Genomic DNA, 15176 nt, shown 5'->3' with positions numbered 1-15176 from the left:
CCATGAAATCCTTGCAGCTAGAGGATTGAGGCAGCTGTGTCTCATAGCCCTGGGGGGTTCCATGCACTCCTGGGGCTGGGAGGTCTCATCCACACCCTGTGGCTACCAAGACTCAGCTGGACCATGGCATCAAAAGGCATGCTGTGGAAACCTAATGTCTGCAGCTGCAGGACTCTGGGTCCTGGTAGCTGAAGGGTGCTTTCAGGATCTAGAGTTGGCAGCTGCTAGTCCCTCCAGTTGTGCGATTTCCAGCCCAGACCAGTCATGGTGTACTCCTGCAGCTTGGAGTCCTGTCAGCTGACAGGGCTCTCAGCCACAGGGGAGACCCTCCTACATGTGCAAATTAAAGCTTGATAGTAACTAGCTATAAAGGTAATATACACATTTTTGAGCTTTAACTTTATAGCTGGTTGGAGCTTTATGGTATGATAGCTACTTTGCTTTTGTAGCTGGTCTCAAGGTAACTGTGCAATTAACCAGTAAATTGCACAATACCTTTATTGTGTAGAGGGGGCCTCAGATGCAGACAAGAGGATTCATAGTAACCCCATGTTTAGCAGCCAACTATTTAAAGAAACTGCACAACTGATAAGTATTATTGACTCAAAATCCTATGCTGAATATGATTTGTTCAAAATTCCTCTCCACTGTATCTCATGCCAAACTTATCTGATTGCATATACCTCAAACAGGAAAATATTGGAAGTAAAAGAAGACCTGAAAATAAAAGCGAGACATGATTTTTCCCCCCTAGTAACTCAGATTGCATATCAGTAATCTAAGCCACTGTGCTGGTTGGTACCATTTGGTGCACATATTTAACTTCTATATACTATAACTTATGATGGATATTACAAGCAGCCAAGATTCACTGGAGTTTACATTGTGTGCAATGGTATGCTGGTGCAATGATTAAAAATGCATTGAAGTTGACTTTTGCCTGCCTGTACACGAATGTCAGGAGCTTGGGTAATAAACTTGTCCTCCTGCTTAACACAAATAATTATGATGTCACAGGGATAACAGAGACCTGGTGGGACTCCAGCCCACTGGACCATGGGTATAGACAGCTATACCCTGTACAGGAGAGAGAGAGAGAGCTACACCCTTGCCCCTTTTCTCCACTCAAAGTCAAGGAGAGCTACGCGTCCCTACAAGCTGACATTGGTGACCAGGGTGGATGACTGGAGACCCTCTGGGTTAAAATGCTTGGGGAACAGGGCACAGGGAACACAATGGTGGGAGTCTATTACAGACCTCCCACCCAAAGTCAGGAGCTTGACCAGGAATTTGCCAGGGAATTGGCTGAGGCTGCATGCTCCCAGTCCATGGTTGTCATGGGAGAGTCCAACTACCCAGATATCTCATGGGAAGAGCGCTTGGTTAAATCCGAGCGGTTGCAAAGCTTCCTCTCATGCATGAATGACCTCTGTCTGACACAAGAAGTCTACGGGCCAACGAGAGGTGAAGTGCTGCTCGACCTGGTACTGGCAACCAGGGATGACCTAATCAGTGACCTAATAATTGATGGGAAGCTAGGTGACAGTGAACACGAGCTGATCATCTTCACCATCTGCCATAAAGCTGGCAAGTCAGTCAGGAATATTGAAGTCCTTGACTTCAGGACAGTTGACTCTGACAAGCTCAGGAGGCTTGCCGGTGAGTGTCACGGGATGGGGTCTTCAGGGATGACCATGATACCCCTATATCCCCTTGACCATGTCAGTCCAGCCTAATGGGTACCCTCTTTCTTTCCTGCCAGGTCTTTGCTCTAATTATAATAAAGGGAGGCTGCCCTTGATCTTGTTGTCTGGACACGGTCCTGCTGGACCCCCCTGAACCTCAAAAGTTCTTGAATCCTGTTTTGGATCCCGCTCAAAATGGGTGCCTACTGGGGCACCCTCAGCCTTATGGGTTAGATGCGTGGCTCCAGAACTGCTTCTTTACCACACCCTAAGCCTCGCAGATGTCATACCAATGTTGTCTCCTTGAGTTGCAGCCTCAGCTTAGGCCAGCCTCTGCAACTGCGCCCTCTGGCACTGGGGGCCAGTTCACCCCCAAATGCTGCACCCACACCAGCACTGGGGGGTGGTTCACCCCCAAACGCTGCACCCACACCGGTGCTGGGGTTTCCCACACTATATTGGGTCCCCAGTGAGGCCTTTTCCTTCCCAAATAGCCTTAGCCGGGTCCTCCGGTATTACAAAACAGCAAACAAAACATGAGCCCCTGGGCTATAACATAACAGAAAAGTTAAGGGTGTGCTTCTGCCCCTTTTAAAAGAATCCAACATCTTCCCTAGCATTAAGTGTCTAGTAGGCAAGGGTACCTCATTAGTCCTATGTGCAGCATATTGGGTAGTTGTAGCGTCTCTGGGCTATTCCTCCCTGGAAGGCTCCTTCCCCTTTGGCTGCTGGAATGGAACTGAACTCCCTAGTCCCAGCCCTGTGGTTTATATGGGCCCAGGGCCCTGCCTTTTCTGGCCAGCTGACCAGGTGCAGGTGCAGGTGCAGGCTAATTGGCTCGTTAGCCTGCTGCCATGGTAACCTGCACCCGGGGTCCTGTCTGGTTCTTTGGGCTTTCTCCCCAGGCAATTTCTGCTCTTATAGGAGCAGGCACCTTAGTGCCCTGAGACAGTGAGGCCCCAAGGGACCACGACCCTAAGAGGAGGGGAGTTCAGGAAGAGTGGTTGCTCCTCAAGGGAGCTATCATTGATGCACAAGCTAATGCTATTCCATCTTGGAGGAAATGCAGCAAAAGGGCACAGGAGCCCCCTTGGCTCTCCAGGGAACTAGCAGACCTCCTGTGGCTAAAAAGAAAGACCTACAAAGGATGGAGGACAGGATCCACCTCCAAGGAGGAATATTCTGCACTGGTCCAGATCTGCGGGGAGTAAACCAGGAAGGCCAAGGCTGCAACGGAACTCCAACTAGCTACAAGTATCAAGGATAATAAAAACTTCTTTTTTAGATATGTGGGGAGCCAGAGGAAAAGCGAGGGCAACACTGGACCCCTGCTAAACCAGATGGGACAACTGAAAACTGACGCCCAGGAAAAAGCCAACCTATTAAATGGGTACTTTGCATTAGTCTTTCATCAGTCCCATGGGACCCCCTGCCCATTACGGGACAGGGAGGCCCAGGTGAGGGATATTCCTTGCCTTTCATGAATGCTGACCTTGTGACGGAGCACCTTGAGAAGCTGGACACCTTCAAGTCAGCCGGCCCTGAAAATTTACACCCCAGAATACTCAAGGAGCTGGCTAGCATCATAGCTCAGACACTGGCATGGATCTTCAAGAACTCCTGGTGCTCTGGTGAAATGCCCAAAGATTGGAAGAAGGCCAATGTAGTGCCTATCTTCAAGAAAGGGTGGAAAGTGGATCCGGCAAAGTACAGGCCCATCAGCCTGATCTCTATCCCAGGGAAGATCTTAGAAAAGATTATCAAAGAGGCCATTCTTAACAGACTGGCTGATGGCAATATACTGAGGGATAGCCAGCACAGGTTTCTTGTGGGCAGGTCTTGCTTGACCAATTTTATTTCCTTTTACAAACAGGTGGCCTATCACCTGGACAAGGGAGAGGAGATTGATCTTGTATATCTTGACTTCAAAAAAGCCTTTGAGTTGGTATCCCATGATCACCTCTTGGCAAAACTTGCCAACTGCGGCCTTGGGTCCACCACGATCCACTGGCTGGGGAACTGGCTCTGTGGTCGGACCCAGAGGGTGGTGGTTGATGGAAGTCAATCATCATGGTGTCCTGTGACCAGTGGGGTCCCTCAAGGCTCTGTCCTTGGACCTATATTGTTCAACATCTTTATTAATGATGTGGACATTGGAGTCAGAAGTGCACTGGCCAAGTTTGCAGATGATACCAAACTTTGGGCTAAAGCATCCACACCTGAGGACAGGAGGGCGATCCAGGCTGACCTTGACAGGCTCAGGAAATGGGCGGATGAACCTGGGAAATGGGAACCTGATCATGTTTAACATTGAAAAATGCAAGGTTCTCCACCCTGGGAAGAAAAACCTGCAGCATCCTTATAGGCGTGGCAGTGCTACATTGGATAGCACTACAGATGAAAGGGACTTGGGGGTCATCATTAACCACAAGATGAACATAAGCCTTCAATGTGATGCTACAGCTAGTAAAGCGACCAAAACGCTGGCTTGTATCCATAGATGTTTCTCAAGCAAATCCCAGGACGTCATTCACCCATGGTACTTGGCCTTGGTGAGGCCGCAGCTGGAGTACTGCATCCAGTTTTGGGCTCCACAATTCAAAAAGGATGTGGAGAAGCTTGAGAGAGTCCAGAGAAGAGCCACACATATGATCAAAGATCAGGAAAACAGATCTTATGAGGACAGGCTGAGAGTTATGGGACTCTTTAGCCTGGAAAAGCACAGTCTAGGGGCAATCTGATGGCCACCGATAAGTTTATCAGGGGTGTTCACCAGGATCTGGGGGAACAATTGTTCACCAGAGCCTCCCAAGGGATGACAAGGTTGAACTGTTATAAACTCCTGCAAGACCATTTCAGGCTGGACATAAGGAAGAATTTCTTCACTATTCGAGCCCCCAAGGTCTGGAATAGCCTGCCATCGGAGGTGGCTCAAGCACCTACTTTGAACACCTTCAAGAGAAATTTGGATGTTTATCTTGCTGGGATCCTATGACCCCAGTTGACTTCCTGCCCCTGGGGCAGGGGGCTGGACTCAATGATTTTCCGAGGTCCCTTCCGGCCCTAATGTCTATGAAAGCTAAGAAATCTAAGTTCAATCACTGCAACAACATAATAGGCCAGGCACAGAAAAGTGAGTTGTCAACTACCTTGATTGGCTGCACAGAACAAATTTTTCAGAAAGCAAGTTGTATATTAGAAGGCCAAAAAAGATCATTGTGATTATGCACCTTCACTTCTTCTACAATACAGGGCATAGGACTTCCCTCAATTAATTCCCTGGTCAATTACAACTTACCTTGTAGAAACATATTGACTTCTGGTTTAAAGTTTGCCTGTGAGACAGAAACTCTTGATGAGTTGTTCCAATGGACAACTGTGCTCACTGTTAAATATTTATACCTAATCTTGATCTAGCCTCAAGTTCTGGACACTTCTTATACCTTTGTCTGCTATATTTATGGGCCTTCTATTATTAAATTTTTGGGTATGTCTACATGTGCACTTTAATACAGAGTAGCCTATTTTATTGCACTTTAAAGCATCATGTAAATTGCGCCATTATGTGAACGTGCAGTGAAATAGGCTGCTGCGCATTGTCACTTAAAAAAACTCATGCATTCATTACTGCATATTAAGGCACCCTAATACACATTACTTTAGTACTTTACATTGGAGGTACTATAATTAATGCACATTAGGAAAAGAACCTTAATATATGCATAGTTGCAACCTTTGTTTCCCATGTACAGGGCATGTCTACATGAGATGCTGAATGCACAGTAACTTGATACTACTGAGACGTAGCACTGTGTGGCAAAAACTGTGCCACAATGCTATTGAGCAGTAGTATCAGGATACTGCACAGTAGGATCACTTAAAAGGCATTTGCTGGCACTACTGCACAGTAACTCTTGTTACTGCGCATTTATTTAGTATTTGCTTATATAAGTACTAAATAAATGCACAGTAACCACTATGCAGCAGCATCTTGTGTAGACTCATCCACACACTGAGATCAAGTCACCTACTAACATTCTCTTTGTTGAGTTAAACAGACTGCACTCTAGAAGCCTCTTACCTGATGGCACCTTTTCAAACTCCTGTACCATTCTTTTAGATTCTCTTTGAATCCCTTCCAATTTATAAACATCATTCTTTGTTTCTGGACCAGGGTGAATAAAAATTGATGATTTAAAAAAACCCAGATATTTTAAAAAATTAGATTGGATTTTTTAAAATGTAAATTATAATCCAGTTTTCCTTAAAAAATAAACCATGTTAAAATGAAATTTAAATTTAATAAGCATAGGACAAGGTATAAATTTAGTATAATCTTTCAAAATAATGTGAATAAAATAATATATTAAGTCAATGAGCCTCTACTAAAAACTCTGGAATTAAAGGCTTCTATTACATTTTCTTCTATACAGGAATGAGGGGGAAAACATCTGACTTGAAAAATATGGCACAATATTTCATGTATTAGGGGCTTGACCCTGCAAGGGATTCAGGGTCTATATTACTGGATGCAAAGGATCAGGAAAGTCATCATGAGTGTTAGAACTTGGCATCTGACTCCAGCAAACATTATGTGTATGTCTTGATCAAGATTATCCACTGAGCCCAACTGGATGGTAACAAACCCTTGTTTTACTCTCTCTACCTGAGCTCTGATTAGTTCTGCTCTCAAATTGTAAATGTTTGTGATTCTGCAGCCATAGTAGAGGCTTATTCCCTAGCTCATGCAAAAAAGAATCATCTATTCAGTAACTACCAACTGGCTACTTCTGAATAGTTCTGGGTACTTAATTTGCATAAGTATAGGGTACACCTACGTGTGTGTTAACAGCCTATTTTACTGTATATTAAAGTGGAGCATAAAAAACCATGCTAATACACTAATGTGCAGTAGAATAGGCTACTGAGCATTAGGCATAACCTGAAAAGTATGTACTTGCACTACTATGCATTAGCGCAGCTACATCACAGATTCCCCTGTTTGTGTGTACAAGGATTGCATTAGCCATTTTGGCCACATTGTCATGCCTGGGCTCATGTTCAGCCAATTGTCCAACAAGACCTCCTAGTCCTTTTTGGGGTCATTGCTTCCAACGAGAATCCCTTTTGCTGTAGCTCTTTGTTTGCATCCTATTTGCCAAGCAATTCATAATGTTGTTTTCTGTAGCAATATTTAGAGAATGGTTTGCTGTATTAGATATCATAACTTTCCTCCAGTCATGTCTAAAATTGTCTAAACAGAAGTAATCCATCTTTTTTTTATGATTCCTTTATGATTTCTTTTATGCAAAACATACTTAATCCATTTGTGCTCCACAAAACTAACCTCTGGAATTCTGACTGAGGAAGGTCAAGACCAGCCCATTGGGGCACGAGACATTCAGACTCTGAAAAGTAGGGATATCTGGTGTTGCTTGTGTGTGGGAAGCTGGTTCTTCTGTTTCCACCTAGAGAATATAGATTAATTTTATGAAACATTTTAAAATGTTGATTTTGTTAAGTGCATCGGAAGAACTATTATCCTGATTTTGTCACTTACTTTATTTATGTTTAATATCCCCTGCTGTCCTTCCTTTTTATGTCCTTATATAATAAGGTATTTAACTGAGTGTACAGAATCATTGGACAGGGCTGCTCTGTAAGCACTTCTGCTATGCCTTGAATTTATGACTTCTGGACTGTCAACCTGAGTGCTTGAGTCACCCCGGCCCCTCCTTTGTATAGAGAGCCATATATATTGCAGCTGTAGATGTCCTTTGTTTATTTTCTTTAATTGTTAAATTATAAATGATAGTTACACTGATCTTTAAAGAAAAGTCCTTGCTAACTACTCTTTTCTGTTGAGTTATTTCACTAATTTGCACATTGTGTTAGATGTTATGCTACTTCAGACCCATATAAAGACTGGGGGTAGCTCTAACTTGATTCAGTAACAGTGGGTACATCTATAAGTGCAATTAGGGCAAAGCAATCAACTCTGGAGTACTATAAGCCAAAGTTAAATGTGTCTGGGCACAGCATCTACACATACGCCTGAGACAGCAGCAATTTGAACTTGGGCAGAGTAGCCCTGGGCTGACAAAGGGGACAGAAGGTCAGCCCTGGATTCTGGGTGGTGCTGTCAGGTGGCAGAAGGTCTGGCAGAAACCAGAGGTCCCCCCCGGCTGGCTGTGCTGACCTGGCACAATTTGCGCCTGTGGTCAGCATCTACACATGCATTTAAGTGCACCTATTTACTCCATCATAGGATAGTACTGCTGGGGACAGTGGAGTTAATTAGTTTATTGTGCCTTAATACCTTCACACGTGTAGACTGTGACATTTTGTGGCTGCATCAAGACGAGATGCTGACCATGCAGTGTTACTGAGCAGTCATTTAGTACTTGCATACACAAGTACTAAACGAATGTGAAGTAACCAGAGTTGCTATGCAGTAGCATCATCACATGGCTTTTTGGTGAAGCTGGTTGTGCAGTAACTCATTACTACTGCACAGTAGCGTTGTGTCATGCTTTGTGTCATGCGATGCTACTGGGCAGTGGCAATGAACTACTGCGTAGTCAGTGTGTCATGTAAGTGTGGCCAGGGAGAAATAGTGGTGGCAAGATATTTCCCCAGACTGCAGTGAGGAGAAGCAACAGTGATAGATGGGTTCCAGCACCCACCTGCTTCTGATCTAAGCTGGGTCATTCCAGCCTGTGATCTGAAAAGAGTTGCCCACTGTTGCTAAGCTAGTAAGCTAGTTTGGATGCCAAAATCAGAAAAGCCAGAGAAAGTAGTGAGAAGCAGGATAAACTAGTCTGTATGGAACTCCACTCCACCATGATTAAACTGCTTCTACTACACAAGCTAGCAATTTTGTATGTCTTGTAAGATCCTTCTTAAAATGCAGTGCCTGAAACTGGACATATGAGTTCAGCTAAGACCTGACTAGTGCTAAGTGTGGTGTTAGTAATATTGAAATCAAAACAGGTAGGCAGGCCCTGATGCTAGATCATTACACCCTAGTTTTATTTTATTATATTTTCAACAAATTAAGTCTGAAAGTCTTGTGATAACTTGCTTTTCCTAATTTCATTAAGTCATGCAAGTCATAGAGGCTATGCGGGGGAAGCTGATGAAATCCAAGACAAGGGACTTATACTGCAACCAGGATTGGGTGTCTCTGGTTTATTTTCTAAGATTTTAGCCATTCAATGGAGTTGAATGTAACATAAGCTTAGACTCTAGACACATTTGTTCTGAAAAACGGGAAAAATCATAATAATTTATAAAATGCTTCCCCATTATTTTTAATCAGATCTAATAAATGATCAAGGCAGAGAAAGTTGCAGGCATGATAAAAATTTTTTATCTCCCTGTAGTCTTAGTCAATGACTAGGCTAGGTTGGGCCACTCTGATCCACTATTTATTTGATTAAACAATGGCATTGAAGGAAGACTATGCCAACTATCTCTGTCTCTTTTGCTGAGTTAACTCTTCAGTTAACTCTTATTTGTGATTTATGGCTATATTACAAATTCATTGTACTACTTACTGGTGAATATTCTCTTACCATTTTTTCTTCCCGCTTTGAAAGATCTTCTGGTGATGAAGACACCACTTTGACATGGCTCACTTTGGCAGATGGCATGGATTTTGCTGATTTTTGCTTGAGTGATTTGTTGCTTTTTCCTGAAGAAGTTGAAGCAGCAACAGGAGCAAGAGTGGGAGCAACAGTCGGAATATGTACAGAAGGGATATTCAAAATTGTTGCCAAGTCAGGGTCTGTGTCATCTGGAGGGGAAGTAATATTTATTATGCAATAGGCCAGGGATGCCCAACTTTTAAATGGCTGTAGATCATATGCCTGGTGGGCACCCTCACTTCCCTCTCAGCTCCCCAAGCCATGGCCTATATTGAGGCAGGGGTAGAAAGTAAATGCTGGAGGAGGGAGAGGAAGCCCAGAGACCTTGGTTTAGTATGTTGTAGCTGGCAATATTCAGTGTGCCAGTGGTTGTAGAGTAAATAGGTGGGAGTCTGGGAGCCACAAGTTAACCCCTCATGGGCCTCATATAGTTCATGGGGCATGAGATGGACAGCTCTGCAGTAGAAAAAGTTGTGTACCTGTAAATAAACATGTTTTGTTCCTGACAAGCCTTCATTCTTCAAGTTACTCCTTTTCAGTGACAAAACCAGAAGCCTTAACTAAATAGGGGTTAAATGCATGAACAAATATGTAAGCCTCTTCTGTGGATGAACTACTGTCCTAGACATAAGCAAGACTGAGGCTCTTGTGTTCCACAGAACCTCAGTTCTTTCAAGAAGTCTGTCATGAATGAAAAACACCCAGAAAGCAAGGTAGATGTGCATTCATAACTAAATCATAGATGCATAAGCTTTTATACATAGTGGCTTACTTTATCAGATGCTATGGGACTGCCAGAAGCAGAGCTTCAAAATAGAAACCAGTAATTGGAATATAAAGGTGGAATACAAAAGGTAGGGAAGGGGGAGGAAAAAGGAGAGACAAAGTGGGAGAGACAAAGTGGACAAGAGAGAAACAAAACTGTTAACCCACTGAGGGACACAAGTTATAAAAACTAATCCACGTAATGGGATAAGAATATGTAGTCTTGCCTTAGCCCAGCAGTACTTGATCTCCAGCTCTTGGGCATCCCCACAGGTCAGAAAAATTGGCAGTGGGAAGCAGTGAAAGCTCCACACAGCCAGATCCAGCCCTGCTGGGCCATTGCCCACACAGTGGAATTAGAGCTAGGCCCAATCCCTGAGCATTCAGATCAGGCCAGGCTGCTCCCCTACCCCAGATCAAGGCTGTTCTGCTCCAGGCCTCCCATGTGTCCAGATTGGGGCTGGGCTGCTTTTGCCGCTCCCCCAGCCCACATTCAGATCAAGGCTACTCTATCCCAAAGCCAGGATGTCCACACTGGGGTTGCCCTGCCCCACCTACTGTATCTGGATTGGGCTGCTCCTCTCACCACATCCAGATCGGGGTTACTTTGCCCCTCGCCACTCTGCTTGTCTAGATTAGGGCTGCCCCACCCCAGGCAGACAAATCAGGATTGATCTGAGCAACCCCCGAGCCAGATTGGGCCCATTGACCAGATTCAGCCTGTGGAAGGACTTGGCACTACGTATCCAGTTTGCAGAGTGAAAAGATCAGGCACTATTGGCTTAGATCATACATAACACAATCCAGTCCATGGCTGATTTGTTGTTTCAGTACTTCCCATTCAAGTTTGCTTTTGTAGTGTTATTGTTAAAGAACAACTATTCTCAGGACAGTGATGGAAGGTCCCAGGAGGGTAATGTGTTCTGCCATAGGTTTGTGTGTCTTTCTGGAAGTGATGTTAGATTGGTATTCATTCATTCTTACATGTAGGAATACTATGTGGTGGTGATATGGCCATTACAAACTTTCACTGTGGTGTCTAGGAAACAAATTTACTGAGAGAAGTACTCCAGAGTCAGTTTGATGGACAGCTGTTAAAGTACTGGTGGCATTTCTTTAGAGATACCTTCTCATGTGTCCATATGATGTTAATGTAACTTAGGTATAGCAGGGGATAAGAGGGCAGCTGCACAAGATGCACACTTCAAGGTCTGTGGTAAACATAAATGCATCATGTAGGTATAGGGAATTCCCAAATTGGAAATAGTTGTGTGAGGATAAAGCAGGGGAGTGTGATGGGAAAAGAAGCAGTGTTTTCATAGAGCAGGGGTCAGCAACCCCCGGCATGCATACTAAGCATGGCACATGAGGCCATTTTGCTCAGTATGCCACGGCCAGCCCCGGCTCTGGGTAGCTGCTGCCAGCCAGGAGCCCGGGCGGCTCCCAGTAGCACTTGCAGCATCCCAGCTGCCTGCTGGGAGCAGCCCAGGCTCCTGGCTGGCAGCAGCTACTCAGAGCTGGGGCCGGCTTCAGCCAGGAGGCTCCAAACAGCTGTGCCAGGCTCCGGGCTCTGGCACAGCTCCGTACCAGCGTGTGCACCCTTGGGTTGGAACGGGTGGTGGTGGAGGGGCCTGAGGCAGCGCAGCCCCAGTCTCTCCCCCGCTCCCAGCACAGAGGTGATAGCAGGGTTCCAGAGTTTGCAGTCAGCCTTGGCTCTGGGCAGCTGCAGTGAGCAGTGGGCAGGCTGGAAACAGCTGTGCTGGGATCCATAGCTCCAGCATCAGCTCCATGCTGGTGGCAACTGCATGGGCACTTCGGGGCAGGTTACGCTGCCCCGCTGTCTGCTCCTAGGTGTGCACACAGTTGCTGCCAGCATGGAGCTGATACCAGAGTTGTGGAGCCCGGCACAGCTGTTTGGAGCCTCCTGGCTGCAGCCGGCACCAGCGCTGGGTAGCTGCTGCCAGCCGGGCGCCCAGGCTGCTCTTACTCAGCTTTCAAGTAGCTGGAAGCTCCTGTGGCATATGGGAATAGGACTGAATCAATAGTCTGAAACTCCCTTAATGCTCTGTTCAGCATGATGACTGTGAAACTCAAGTGTTGAGCTGGGCCTACTCACAAATGTTAAAATACAAAATATTGATGACAGTTGTATAGTGCAAGAGGATGTAAGTTTGAGGCTAGATCTTCTGAAAAGAAATAATGTGGGATGAGTTCCAGCTTATTTTACTATATTTATGATGATTTTAAGCAGACTCCTATGTGTCTGGTATATAACTGTGTGAAATAGCTATTCTTTATTAATTAGGATGGTAAATATTTCTTTTCAATAAATCATGTTTACATGTAGGAAGAGATATTTTCCATATGGGCTTTGATAGGTGACTCCTCCTGATTTACTCTTGTTTTGCCTCCGTGGTTCCCTTAATCTTCCAAGGACAACTGTTCAGAAATGCTTTGTGTTTTTCCTGGTCATTAATCCATTTCCTAATGTTTCAGCTCATTAGAGATTGATAACCTCCTGTCACTGAATAAGATAGTTCAGTCAAAAATTGACCTTTCTGCTAACAAATACTGAACAGTTGAAAATAGGACCTTCCTGTTATTATTGCCTGGATTTTTCTTTTACGCAGCTACAAAAATACTTTGAAAATGCTGAGCTAAAGGGTATAAAAGAGGAATGAAACAGCTAACAGGGTGTGCTTCAAGAATGAGAAATCATTCTGGCAAGAACTCCTACTGTGTTCAGCTGATCTTCTAGTGAACGGATCCGTGCCTTGAGAAGCTGACAAGACTGAGACCACCTCTTTGCCTGTATTGGTGAGATACTATCACTTTTACAGCTAAATATTGTTAGATCTCGACTCCATGTGACACCCAGTGACTAGGGAGACAACGGATCAATGCCATCACGCATCACCTGCACACATTGCTCAATAGCTTTATTCAAAATGGAAACAGCTTCAGACTAGCTGCAACAAACCGGGAAGCCGTGCCAAACATTAGTTTTTTCCATATTTATATGCCTTAGTTCATGCTCGTTAACATTTACTCCACCTTTGTCTCGCCTTTGTTCCACACATATTCCCTCCTATTTTAAGCTCCGCCTCCGTTTACTGTTTACTTCATTAGCATGCAATTACCTATGCATTTCACTTATTTGCATGTCATTTTGCTATGAGCGCACACCTAAAACCCTGACCCCAGTTTTGTTTTTTTTTTGTTAGGCAAATGCTTGCCTAAGCAACTTGCAAGGTTACTTCTAACATACCATTCTGCCTTGTGGTTAGGCCACAGGTTATAAGCATAGCTGAATAGCCTTCTATTCAGCTTGAAATTCAATGTTCCCCAAGATCCAAATACAGCCACCCTAACAAATATACTGGACTTTGCTTTACTTTAGGCTCATTTAACATTGAATATTTGTAATAAATAAACTAGTTTTGTCATTGATTGAATGAGTTGTCATGTCAATCCTTTTATACACTAGTTCTGAATCTCATTTCATGACTTAACAAGCTCAATATTCTGTTCCGTACTTAAAGATGATGAAGGAAGCAAAAGATTCCAAACTTGTAATGGCCATATCACTACCATACTGTATCAGAAACCAACCACTATAGCCACTTATAGGTCAGCACTTTTCATCCTAAGCACACCATTAAATCCATTATCTGCAGCACAGCTCCACATTACAACAATATCTGCTCCAATCCCACTGACTGGGACACACACCTTTAAGTATCTGGAGCAGGGATTCCTACACTTACAATACAACTCTAAAACAGTAGTTGCTCTAATCAATGGAGCCAGCCTCTGAACCTGCTTCAACTTACTACAATACTAATTCCAGAACAAAGACAACACGGTGTTGTTACCTACAGCCCCCAGCTTGAAAATTTTAGATGCAACAGTAATGACCTCCAATGACTCCTGGAAAATGACAGCATCTCAAGATAGCCATGGGAGAAAAACCTCTCTCAGCTTACAGGCAACCCCTCAACCTCAAACAGCATCTCTCCAGCAGCAGACTACCTAATGCCAGGGACATAAGAATGGGAGAATGAGGAACCCCGCCTGCAGGGGAACCTGGGACACATAAAAGAGAGCAAAACCTTCCCCTTTTAGGATGCCGGAGGGATGAGGAAGCGTGCCAGGAAGAGACGCCTATGCAGTTTATCAGCTGTGTTTATCTACAGCTGGGGCCAGGTAACTCCAGCAGGAGATGCCACCTGAAGAAGACAAAAGTTGGCTCAGAGGATGGGAGAGCAGGAATGCTGGGAGCTGAAGAGGCTGCAGGAGTTCCCCACACCGGGTGCACCCAGCACCGGCAGGAATCGGACGTGCCAACGTGGAGGCAAGTGGGCTAGAAGTGTGGAGCCAAGTCTGGTAGACATGCTCATCTAGGGCTCTTGGTTTAAGGGGAAAGGAGGGCTGCTGGGCCCAATGGTTTTCCCTTCTCTTTTCTTTTTCTTTTCTCTTCAGACTCCCCTCCTTCCTTGTTTTTGGATTTCCCTTGTGTGTATTCCCAATGTGCTAGTCCTGTTCCCTTGTCTTTTTCTTTGTTCCATTTCTTTTCCCTACTTAGTGTAGGATCGCTCATCGTTCTTTTGCTGGGTCTTGTGCCAGAGGTTCCTACCAGGAAACACAGACAACGTGAGATGTGGTGGTGAATGGTGGTGTCCATTAGGACCATCAGGGTATTAGAAGGGATGCCTTTGGAAGCATAACATCCAGAGACCCCCTCCAGGTCCAGTCAGAGCCTAGAAAGATTGGACATCATCAGAGGGCAAGCCGTACAAAGATCTTGAGGCTCATCTTGAGGGTTGGTGTATGGAAAGTGTGTAGGGGAGGTGGAGCCCCATGTACATCCGCCAACGGACGTGACAACTCTGGAGGTATCCTCTATGGGAGGCCCCCTCCACTGAAGATCTATCCAAAGTCATGGCAGGTGAGTTTGGGGGTCTCTCCGGAAGTGGCAGAGGACCTCCCGGGGTTTACACTAAGTTACTTGGCATCCAAGACCAGACGTATGCACCAAGGCAGTGCAGGAGTGGATCACTGAACGGAGACAGGCACC

The 15176-nt window shown here is 44.9% G+C and overlaps 1 protein-coding gene across 1 annotated transcript in view; it reads right to left on the bottom strand.

Moving 5' to 3' along the window:
* Positions 1–15176, bottom strand: part of SPAG17 (sperm associated antigen 17) — a 354514-nt gene that overhangs the window by 103686 nt on the left and 235652 nt on the right. The window contains exons 24-25 of the mRNA XM_090053742.1: positions 9263–9483; positions 7033–7153 (exon numbers count right to left, since the gene is read on the bottom strand). Coding sequence (XP_089909868.1) covers positions 7033–7153; positions 9263–9483 — 342 coding nt within the window. The remainder of the gene's footprint in view (positions 1–7032; positions 7154–9262; positions 9484–15176) is intronic.

The sequence above is a fragment of the Crocodylus siamensis genome, chromosome 1 (assembly GCF_052110815.1).
Source record: "Crocodylus siamensis isolate JL-2025a chromosome 1, ASM5211081v1, whole genome shotgun sequence".
In the NCBI taxonomy this organism is placed as follows: domain Eukaryota; kingdom Metazoa; phylum Chordata; order Crocodylia; family Crocodylidae; genus Crocodylus; species Crocodylus siamensis.
Note: the sequence above shows the minus strand (reverse complement) of the source record. Positions and strands in the feature narration are given on the sequence as shown.